This window comes from Cydia splendana, chromosome 17, assembly GCF_910591565.1.
Source record: "Cydia splendana chromosome 17, ilCydSple1.2, whole genome shotgun sequence".
In the NCBI taxonomy this organism is placed as follows: Eukaryota; Metazoa; Arthropoda; class Insecta; order Lepidoptera; family Tortricidae; genus Cydia; species Cydia splendana.
The window spans coordinates 17,471,321-17,483,604 of NC_085976.1; the positions used below are offsets into that span (position 1 = coordinate 17,471,321).

A 12,284-nucleotide genomic window follows, 5' to 3' on the forward strand; every position below is an offset into this window, starting at 1 on the left:
CTTGGCACTTGTAGCTGTACAAATGTATCTGTCAACCCCGTTTTAAAGCTATTTCTTATGGCGTAATCTTACTCTCCTATAAGAATAGTAGTTGTATAACTTCTGTCTGTAAGGGTATTATAAAACCAAATGAATAAATGGCAGCTATAGTACAGCTTTTTTCTGTATTACTGATAGAGTCGCTTATAACAATCTTTTGGCGTAATTTTACACTCGTATAAGTATAGTAGTGTAATGATTTCTGAAAATAAGTGTATTATAAAACTAAAGGAATATATGACAGTTACAGTCTTCTTCTTCCTCGCGTTATCCCGGCATTTCGCCACGGCTCATGAGAGCCTGGGGTCCGCTTGACAACTAATCCCATGATTTGACGTAGGCACTAGTTTTAGTTTTTTAGTTTTTACGAATGTTTTTAATGAATGACAGTTACAGTACAGGTTTTTTATTTGTTATACGGATCTCTAAAGAGAATTATAACTTATGTACGGAGTACCGAAATACAGCCAAACGAATACAAATATTCTATTATAAAGCTGTTTTAATTACAAAAGCTGTAAAAGACACTCCATTTATTACACAGTACAGCTACTAAGATTATAATGCTCTCCAACTATCCTGTAGGCTGTTTAAAAATTGTCGCCATTTTACAAGAAATAAAAAAACGTATTTGTAAATATAATTAAAGAAATACTTGCAAATATTTAGCAGACTAACGCCGTGTTATGATTACCAGCTAAAATAAATTGTTTAGCCTTAGAATTAATATTTATAAATATTTTTGATACTCTAACCTTAAAAACAAACAGTAACTTTGCCGATTTTTGATATTTTCCTTATGGTTTCTCTTTGTTATTTTGCAGGCGCGTAAATATTTTGCCAGAAAAGATACACAGGTTCACAATAAATAATAATCCGCACTTACCAATAATGTAAAATTCCATTCAAGTCCTGTATAATATTTACTTTTACTTTTACCATCTACTATAACACTTTATTGTCGCCATTACTATATTACGAATAAACAAGATTAAGACATTTTAGTTTCTTAAATGATTATTATTCTCTTGTAATTCTTTCTTATAACTCATTTAAAACTTATATTCTTATATCGTACTTATAAGAGATTATCTGTAGTGTTAAGGTTTCCTGTTACACCGAAATATAGCTGTAATGCAGCTATTATGCAGCTTATGTATTGCTTATACAGCTACTCTACAGCTCTAATAACGCCAAAGGCTGTATAATTTGGGCCCTTTTTTTACTTATAAGGGCTGTATAAGCGCTTATACAGCCTTTGTACAGCCTAACTGTACAGCTTATAGTATACAAATAAACTTTAATACAGCTTATATACAGCTTGCAATGCTACTTGGGTAGTAATAGTCTATTGGTGTTTAACAAACACATCCCTCGCCGGCGCTTCGGATCCTCGCACACCTCTGGTAGAAACTTGGTAGAAACGCAGCCTTACATACGCGTTTTCGACCCTTTAAAAACCTATACATATACTCATTTTCAGAAGAACTCCATACTGTAGCTAGATGTGTGTGTATATGTGCGCGGGTAATAATAATGAGGCATGACAGTACGAGTACAGCGGTGTGACACCGCTACAACGCGATTGGTTGATGAGTTTGCATCACACGCGCGATTGGTCGCAACTAGTTGCGTTAGACTGCACGATTGGCTGGAATTCGTGAGTAACACCGCTTTTAATGCCCGTAAGGCCCGTCCTTAGATATTATACGTCAGTGTTTTGGTCATTAAAGTTTAACGAAGTCGATCGATAAAATCCATTACAAATATTCTCGATTTACTTAATAACGTACCTTTAATAAAATTGGCGAAACCTGATTAGAATAGGAGCCTGATTCAGTTTAACAGCTTAGTATGGATTTGATCTTATTTTGATACGACCTTGAAGAACGCTCGCTCTGATTGGTGCACGAGAAATTGAAATTCGTGCGTGAGATGCGCGCCAACGCCAATCACCAAGGCGATCGTCAGGGTCGTATCAAAACCGGTCGTATTAATGTGTAAATTCAATCAATGTGTAAATCGGGTTTACAGACGTCTATAGTTTTGGCAGAGATAGGAGCAAAGAGTAAAGTAAGTAATATAGGTAGGAGCATAGGAGCCGTCAAATTTTTGGCGCGAGGCGTAAATGTGAAGTTTATGCTTCTGGTGTAGCCCATAAGATGGCAGAACCTACTATGTACACAAGAAAACGTACGAGAACAGTAGATGGTAGATAGCACTTGCTTTGGCAATGTACATGTTTGTTTCCGATTCAGGCCATAAGATGGCAGACCCTCCAATGCGCACGGTCCCTGTTTTATACTTCTCTTTGTTCCTCCCTATGCTCACTATACGAAATTTACTCCGTGTGCAATCAAGTGCAAAATAAATATAATTTTAATATGCGCTCATGGTAGTTTTTGAAACTAAAGTACTGGCAACATTTTTTTTCATTTCGCTCACTGTCACTTGTGTCATAAAACTAAAATTTGTCGAGACATTTCGTACATAAATAAACAAAACTCTTGGTCATTACAATCCCAAATTGACACCAATTTATTCCAATATTCACGTAATAGTCTGTCAGTACGTCAATTTAGGTTCCAATTGCGAATTCGCCCGGCGTTTTCGACTGATATGTGCGACGGGTGAAGTTTATAATGGCTCCTGTGTTTAAGAATGATGTAGTAAATAGATTGCTTAACGTGAGGCTGGATGATGGGGGCAACGGGGATGAGGCTCCGCCGCAGAACATGCTGCCTTCTAACCAGCAGGCGAGGCAAGGGAGCAATGCGCCTGACGAAGAAAGCGGGCCGTCTTGCGAGCCGATCGCGTCGTCGTCTGCAATCGAGAATCTTCAACCTACGAACAGCAGCGGCGGCCGATTACACAACTGGCAAGCTACCAAAACGACCGTCAAGGAACGGCTGTCCTTTCTCTTCAACAACGAAGTACTTTGCGACGTCCATTTTATCGTGGGTAGGGAGGCGAACCAGCAAGTCATACCCGCGCATAAGTTCGTCCTCTCCGTCGGCAGTGCGGTCTTCGATGTGATGTTCAATGGTGTCCTAGCAACCAAATCTGACGAAATAGAGCTACCCGATGTGGAGCCGGCGGCGTTTCTCCATTTACTTAAGTTCCTATACTCCGATGAAGTTAGAATCGGTCCGGAGAGTGTAATGACAACTCTGTACACTGCTAAGAAGTATGCGGTGGCCGCTTTAGAGGAGCATTGTGTTGATTTTCTTAAGAGTAACTTGGGTACGGACAATGCTTTCCTGTTATTGACACAAGCGCGGCTGTTTGATGAGCCACAACTAGCTGCGCTCTGCTTGGAGATGATAGATAAGAATACAGCTGACGCTTTAAATGCTGAAGGTTTTACTGATATTGATCAAGATACCTTGAATGCAGTTTTAGAAAGGTAAATTATTTTCAACTGTCCAGCTATGTATGGAATAGAATAATATATTTGTGTTATCTAATTTTTGTGTTTCTTTTAAAGTAAATAAAAAAATAACTTGCAATTCAGTTTATTCACTCTTTATTTTAATTTTCTTTTATAAAAAAATCACTATTTTGTTTTGACTGATTTGAAAAAGACTTATTTTTACTCCAAATTTTGTTAAATAATAATATAATATTATAAGTAGGTTTAGGTAGTCACTCACGTAAATTTAATTATTCATCAATTCATCATATATTTGATTAAATAGGTTATATGCCAAATCCAGACTGGTTTTATAGAAGTTCCCCCATATTATTTCAACACTATAAATTGTCAAACAAACTTAACTACAGGATATAAAAAGCATATTTTGTGATTTCAGAGACACTCTACGCATTAGAGAAGCCAAAATATTCTCAGCGGTACTGCGCTGGTCAGAAGCTGAGTGCATCCGTAGACAACTCCCTGTAACCCCCACCAACCAGCGCACATCACTCGGACGAGCCTTCAACGCTATCCGATTTCCACTTATGTCTGTTGAAGAATTTGCAATGGGCCCTGCACAGAGTGGTCTACTCGATGACCGAGAAATTGTTCAACTTTTTCTTTATTTTACCGTAAATCCTAAACCAAATGTTGGATTTCTAGACACACCAAGATGTTGTATGACAGGGAAGGAGTTAACGGTGAACAGGTTTCCACAGACAGAGTCACGATGGGGTTACAGCGGGACTACTGACCGGATTAGGTTTACGGTGGACCAAAGAATATTTGTAGTCGGTTTTGGACTGTATGGGTCGTATTTCGGGCCGACGGAGTATGAAGTACATCTGCAGGTTTGTTAAACACTTTTCCTGTTGAAAGAAAAGTACAGTCACACTCCGTGATTGTTGAGCCATTTAGGGTTCTAGCTAAACTGGACATTCCTTAGTGCAAGTATTGATAACCAATTTAGTTAGGACCACGTCAGGACCCTAAGTGGCATAAAAATCGCGGAGCGTGATGGTACCTACCAAAAATGAATGTTTTGCCAAAAACATAAGAAATTAAGATGATTAGATGTGTAGGTAATTGGCACACTTTCATCTTTATCTTTCAGATAATTCACCTAGCAACAAAGAAGGTATGCGGCTCCAACACAACGACGTTCTGCTGCGACGGCACTGACGACACTTTCCGCGCCATGTTCAAGGAGCCTGTCGAGATACTGCCCAACACATCCTACATAGCCAGCGCTAAACTCAAGGTAATACTTTTTTACTCAGACAGCAGAAGAAAATTGCCTTTAACAAATATAATGGTCCACCCAGAACTAGTCGCCTCACAGGGAAATTGCCGCGCGAAGCAGCTATCTGTGTATATGTGCCTCGGGTGAAGTAAACGCACTCGCGGCTGCATTGCCTCGGTCGTATCGTCACTGCGATTTCGCACCGTCGGCGTATTTAAAGCAGCGGTGTGGAGAGCATGCGATAAAAACGGTACGCTTCTGCGATTCCGTACCGTCATTGTTTTTAGCCAGCGGTGTGTGGTCGCACCTTTATTCACATCAAATCCCTTTCCTACACAAATTTTTGGTACTACAGTGGAGTCCAGACGGGATGATCAAATCGACTGCTTTGATCACAAATGAAAATTGGCGTCAATCTGCAATTTTAGATTTATGGTGATATTTGAGCCCTTTAAACTAAAAAAATGCGCCCAAACGAAAACACTAGCGTCACAAATTGGTATTCTTGCGTCCGCCCCTCCATTTTAACGGTAGTATCGGTCATAATCGGCGGTCGAAATAGGCGAGCCAAATTGGCTTTTGCATCCGCACCGGCCCGATGTGATTTAATCAGATTGGCGAAAAATTATTCCGTCTGGACGGGGCTTCAGTGGGCTATCAGTTGCCGACGTCAAGGCGTATCCGGTTTAGTAAATTTTTCGCCAATCTGGTTTAATTGCCCGATCGAATCAGGACGTGCGGACGCAAATGCTAATTTGGCTCGCCGAAGTCAACCGCCGATAATGACCGATATTACCGATAAAATGAGGTGCGGACGCAAGAATACCAATTTGTGAGGCCAGTATTTTCGTTCTGGGGCATTTTTTCAATTTAGAGGGCTCTAATTTCACCAAAAATCTAAAATTGGTGATTAAATTTTTTTGGAGATTGACGCCAATATCATTGACCGAAGCGAAGCGAAGGTCTACGTTTTGACTCGGGCATTTTGCTTTCGTATGTCCGGATGTTCTCCTCTACAGGTCGCAATTCTTAACCGATTCTCGTGAAATTTTGTGACCGAATTTTATGACTAAATAAATTTTTTTTGTCAATCCGGTTTTTGGAAATTTTTAAAAATGGCGGAGTCGTGATACCTGGCGCCTAAACAAATAGTCGTATCGATATCATAAGACATTTTTCTTTTTGAGACATGTTTACAGAGTTAATAGCAAAAAATGCAGAAAAAAATTATCGCTGGTTTAGGCGGTATTTAGATATTTAATTTTAACTAATTTTAATTTGAGAAGCAGTAGCTAAATTTCGTCAACCCATCTAAGAACTATTTGGCTCAGTTTGTAAACGTTCGCTTTTTCTGTTTGCACAGAGGGTCTGGGTTCGATCCCCAGTAATTGTATGCTGGGATATTATAACTTTTTGTATTTTTTTACACATAAATTTCGTATTGTTTTTCTTTAATTTACTATACACCGTGTTTTTATTGAATTCCGTTAACTTCGGGGTATAGTTAAGTACGTTTATAAGAACTAAATGGCATAGTTAATTTTCAAAAAAAAAATTTTTTTTTGTTTTCTTTTTTGTTTTTTTTTTTTGTTTAAAAAGTAATTAAATGTAGCATATACCGTTGTTGTAACACGGGCATTACATTTAACTCAACCAAACAATTGAAATCTGTGACATATCAATGTCATTTCGTACATCATCGACCGAGATTGTACTTAAGTTTAGTAGCAAATGTATGAACTCATTCTAAACACTAATCAATATGTAAGCCGGCCCTAAGGCAAGTGTACACGCTTGTAGAGGCCTTATAGTAAAAAAATAAATTATGGATTATCTCCGAAATGGACTTAATTAGAACATCGGTGTCTTTGAGAAAGTTACTTGATTTAAGCTCAGGAATGCACCCTTGAAATTAACGGAAATCAAAAAAAACACGGTGTATTTAAAGCTCTTAGCACCATGTTATTTCAAGCTCTGCTCGCGAGGTCTACAGCTCACAGAGCCACTAGTTTATGATCAAATCGACCTAATTGATCAGTCCCATCTGGATACCACTTCATGCTAACAACTAGCAACTTGTTAACATACCATGTCCCCATTTCCAGGGCACAGATTCGTACTACGGCACCAAAGGTCTCCGCCGCGTCACGGTGGACTGCAACAACGGGGAGAAGGTGGTGTTCCAGTTCTCGTACGCGGCCGGCAACAACAACGGGACCTCTGTCGAGGACGGACAGATACCCGCCATCATATTCTACATATAAGGAGAGTAGTCAAATCCACAGATTATATTTGTTCCAACCACAAAATTAAAATTAAAAGAGACGTTACTAAGAAGAAGCTGATTTCCTAACGCGCCGATTTTCTCGTGTACGCGTCATGAACACATTCGCAACTGTAAGTATGTGTGGGTTCGAAATTCTGCTAGTTACGAAGTCAGTTTTGTCTGTTCTGTCTTTTGTTTTGTAACCAAACTATCTGTGGACTATGGTGTATCATCCGGTCCGCTCGTTAGATTATCATTATTAGATAAATTCGTAAAAGCTAAAAAAGCATTGTTGACGAAAAATACTGCCGCGAGAACGAAGTCACAGAAAAAGAAATCTTATGACTTAAGTCATAAGGTCCACCTCAAGTTATTCGTGTTGGTATTACGCCTTGTTTCGGTGGACTGCAACAACGGGGAGAAGGTGGTGTTCCAGTTCTCGTACGCGGCCGGGAACAACAACGGGACCTCCGTCGAGGACGGACAGATACCCGCCATCATATTCTACATATAAGCAGAGTAGTCAAATCCACAGATTATATTTGTTCCAACCACAAAATTAAAATTAAAAGAGACGTTACTAAGAAGCTGATTTTCTAACGCGCCGATTGCTTTCGCACGACACGCACACATTCGCAACTGTAAGTATGTGTGGGTTCGAAATTCTGCTAGTCACGAAGTCAGTTTTGTCTGTTCTGTCTTTTGTTTTGGAACCAAACTGTCTGTGGACTATGGTGTATCATCCGGTCCGCTCGTTAGATTATCATTATTAGATAAATTTTTAAAAGCTAGAAAAGTATCGCTGACTAAAAATATCCTCGCGAGAACCAAGTCATAGAAATCGAAACTTTATGACTTAAGTCATAAGGTCCACCTAATAAAATTATTCGTGTTAGTATTACGCCTTGTTTCGGTGGACTGCAACAACGAGATGGTGGTGTTCCAGTTCTCGTACGCGGCCGGAAACAACAAAGGGACCTCCGTCGAGGACGGACAGATACCCGCCATCATATTCTACATTTAATAGGAAAGGGGATGGCCGTTTCTCCATACAAACGTAGGACCCATTTTCCTCTCTGCATATTGACATTGTAGAAAATATTTTTACATAATTCGATGTATATTATCCTTAGCTACAGTCTGACAAAAAAGAGTAGAAATTAATACGTGGCAATACTGTAGTGCGCCTTTCAAATCAATCTAAGAAAACGGGACGACACTACAGTATTGCCACTTTTTATTTCTACTCTTTTTTGTCAGACTATATGCACCTACGCTTGATTTTTTACATTTATTGATTATTGTAAAAATTAGGAGCGTAAAAACAAATTTCTTACAATATTTGAAATGCTCCTAAATCTTAGAATAATAAAAAAATCGAAAAAAAAACAAACAGCTGTGGTTGGTCTACAACAAATTGTGTCAAAATATTTTCAATAATGTTAATATCCAGAGAGGAAAATGAGGACTACGTTTGTATAGCCCCCTCCACACTCGCGTTCACGGCTTCGCGCCGCGATTCGCGCACGAGTGTGGAGCGGGCTTATTAAAAGCCGATTTCGCGCAGGTCCACCATTTTCGTCTTAAGCAGAGCATAGTAAAATCCATAGATTATATTTGTTCCAAACACAAAATTAAAAGACTTAAAGACTTAAAGAATTAGAGAGAAGATTCACTCTCTAACAAAACGCGTCTGTTACGATTAGGACAGATATGACCGCTAGGTGGCGACAGCGCCACGCGCGGCTTATGGCTAGCCACCAAAATTGGTGTGGGACGGATGTACTTGTAGCTACCTGTTGCAAAGCGACGAAATCGCGGAGTGAGCCACGCCTGACGTTACTAAGAAAAAGCTTATTTTCTAACGCGCCGATTGCCGCGTGCTCTCGCACGACACGCACACATTCGCAACTGTAAGTACTTATGTGTGGGTTCGAAATTCAGCTAGTCACAAAGTCAGTTTTGTCTGTGGTTCTGTCTTTTGTTTTGGAACCAAACTGTGGACAATGGTGTGTCATCCGGTCCGCTCGTTACATTATCATTATTAGATAAATTCGTAAAACCTACAAAAGCATCGCTGGCAACAAATATTGCCGCGAGAACCTTGATGACTTGTCATAGAAAAAGAAACCTTATGACCTAAGTCGTAGATCGGTTATTATACGTTTCTCTCTAGGCATGCTGTCTCATTTCAACGAGTTGGTATTTAAAAAGTACGTGAATTGATGTGCAATGGATTTTGTAACGTAGAACATTAATCAAATTATTTATTTTTAAAATGCCGATACAAGGATAAAATGTTATGAATCTTAATACATTATTAGATCTACAACTCCTGATATAAATTTATGTTTTTGTACATACTTCCAATTATTTAGGCGCTTATTCTGAAAAAATATATTTTTAAATGTTACATTTTCTGTGAATTTTATGTTATTTCTACTCGGAATCACGATCTCTTTTAATACTAATAGAACATAAATTAAATATCCCGAAGTTTGCCGTTGTACCTATTACTTTTAATGTGATTTATTTTTGCACGACGGAAACGCAGCGAAAGCTTTCAACAATGTATTTAAAATGTGTTTTTCTCTTAAACTGAGTAGAAATAACAATGTTGCAATAAAACTAAAATATTTGTTCAGAGAAAATATCTTGATGATTCCATTCATGAGCATAATCGTCATACCTTTTACCTTTTGGACGCCTATGACCGATATATCCGCACCGCAGGTCCAACGCCAAAAGACGGATTAATCGGTCACAGACCACAGAGCAACATAGACCTACGTGCATATGCATAAAGTTCAATTTCAGTTTTTACACGTCGGTGACGTGGCGTCCGAGTGACTGGTTTTGTGTTTGACACGGCGTCGAAAAGGTTAATCTATAGAAGTAACATTGACTGAAATATGTAAACATAACCCACCTTACTAAAAATCATAGTTCCTTTAATCGTGATTGCATAAAGTTAAACATATCAACATATTGCTAACATCAAAGAGAATTTAGACTAAAATTGTCAATAGTACAGTCAACTGTAAAAATATGGGTGAAGACAACTTACTCAAAAATATGACCCATAGTTCTTAATTCACTGACATAAGAGTTATGGGACATATTTTTGAGATGATTTGTACACCCATATTTTTACCGTTGACTGTACGTACATTACGATACAAGTGCGAAAAATAGGAAATTCGAAACGAGTGGCGATAAATTAAAACAGGACCGAAGGGAGTACTTAATTTAAATCGACACGAGTTGCGAATTATCTATTCGCACATGTATCGTACAACGTTTTACAGTACATGGCCCTTTAATTTCTCGACATAGTTACGTAATGTGCTCATTATCGCACTAGTGCGGTAAAGTAAAGTAGCACCATATGTACTGTAATAGTACATTGTGCAACATGGGGCGTAAGTTGAATATTGCAAACGAGAGTAAGTTAAATCGCGACGGCTTGCCGGAGCGATTTATAGACTTGAGTTTGCAATATTATTACGCCCCGAGTTACACACAATGTTTTTCATCACACTTGCGATACAAAAATTAAGTATAAAGACAAAAAACTGTTAATTATGGCACTAGAAACTTCATAACTCCCTAGGGAGAACGCTTTTTCTATAACTCCCGCTAAACCTGCGTGCAAATCCACATTTACTGAGCGAGTGTGATGAAAAGTAAATTATGTAGACGGTACATTTACTGTAATTTTCGGCACAAATGAAATGATTAACACTTTTAGAACGCCATTTGACATTGATCCTTAATTGTTCACTGATATGTGTTAAATCTGTTAAATGTCAAAAAGTATCGCCATCTACTCGAGAGTAGGCCAAAGGTATGGCGCCATCGCTCGGAAAGATGGCACCATACCTTTGGCCTGTCGAATAAACCAATCCATTTCTGTATAATGAAGGTTGTTGTCCTACTTATTCCCCAATTTTTGATCTATTTGACATACGGCCCGACTCGAACTATAAGAAACGTCAATTAATAGATCTTGAAACGATATGGATTAATTAGATGTGTCAATGTCAAAAGTGACGTTTTTGTTTGAAGAAACGTCACATTTTTGACACTGACATATCTAATCCATATCGTTATCGATCTATTAATTGACGTATCTTATAGTTCGAATCGGGTACTTCTAATCGAATACTTTTGACTTTAGCACCTAAACAGAAAATAGTGGCCACTATTTGCCGTCTAGATGATGAAGTCTACTATTTTTTTTTTCGCGATTTCAGCATTGGTCCTATAATAAAAGTTGTTCAGTATGACATAAAATCGCTACACAGAATATGGCTGGTGGTTAAAATTGTCCCCTGTATAATAACTAATAAGAAATTATAAGTGTGTATAATATAATTGTATCGCTAAACAGTGTCACAAAAATGCTACATGCAATTAATAAAAAATGTAAAAGAATAACTAATAACCAATATTTAACAAAAAAAAATACATAGTTAAATTTTGTTATAGCCAGTATTTATTTTCGTGAATAAAAAACATCGATTGACTATATCGTTTTATTGTATATATGAAAAAAACAATTTAGAAAAACCGTACAAAGAAAAAGAAGGTATCTTCGACACTTTTCGGGTGTGTTTAATGCCAACGATGCGTAGAATAATGTGGGAATTAAGCTCCAAATACTAATAGTAGGTACTTTACGATACAAGTGCGAGAAATAGGTATTACCTTCGCACATGTATCGTACATTTTACAGGACATGTGGCCCTTTAAATTTTCGACATAGTTGCGGAATGTGCTAATTATCGCACTAGTGCGGTAAAGCTGTAAAATTAGATTAATGATCTATGTGTTAAAAGAGTATTTTGTATAGAGTAGGCGATAGCAGGTGATAAAACTAATAAACAAATGTAAACGATTTGTGTTTTATTCAGTTTAGTTTTTTTGGCAACAAATATACAATTTCGTAGGTACAGTCAGCAGAAGAAGTTGCTAAGCGGGCCAGCCGCCAGGTGTTCAAAATGATCTTGACGCGACCTTATTGTTAAGAGAATTAGAGCGTGTCTAGGTAACTTTGAACACCTCGGCCGCTTAGCAACTTCTGCTGCTGACTGTACTCATTGGATTGGTCATGTAAATTGATGTTATTTACAGATGGAGTAAATAATGCTTAACCATCGTATTTTCACGGAAACGTACGAACGTGTTATGTTATTTCAGTCAGGTTCAATAGGTACAAAAAGTACTGAGGTATAGGATGACACATGCGAACGTATGACAAATCTGTAGGATCATGCGCCATGTCAAACTACCTATTTCAATAACACAAACACACAAGT

General features: G+C 38.2%; 1 protein-coding gene and 1 long non-coding RNA gene across 2 annotated transcripts in view; one reads left to right on the forward strand and one right to left on the reverse strand.

Annotated features, from left to right (window-relative positions):
- LOC134798948 (uncharacterized) overlaps window positions 1–12,284 on the reverse strand; it is a 283,510-nt gene that overhangs the window by 116,498 nt on the left and 154,728 nt on the right. The window lies entirely within an intron of this gene.
- On the forward strand, window positions 2,471–7,306 carry LOC134798918 (BTB/POZ domain-containing protein 2-like). The gene is made up of 4 exons (XM_063771344.1): window positions 2,471–3,445; window positions 3,852–4,305; window positions 4,569–4,715; window positions 6,803–7,306. The coding sequence occupies exons 1-4, from the start codon at window positions 2,682–2,684 to the stop codon at window positions 6,959–6,961; spliced, it is 1,524 nt and encodes a 507-aa protein (XP_063627414.1). The 5' UTR covers window positions 2,471–2,681; the 3' UTR covers window positions 6,962–7,306.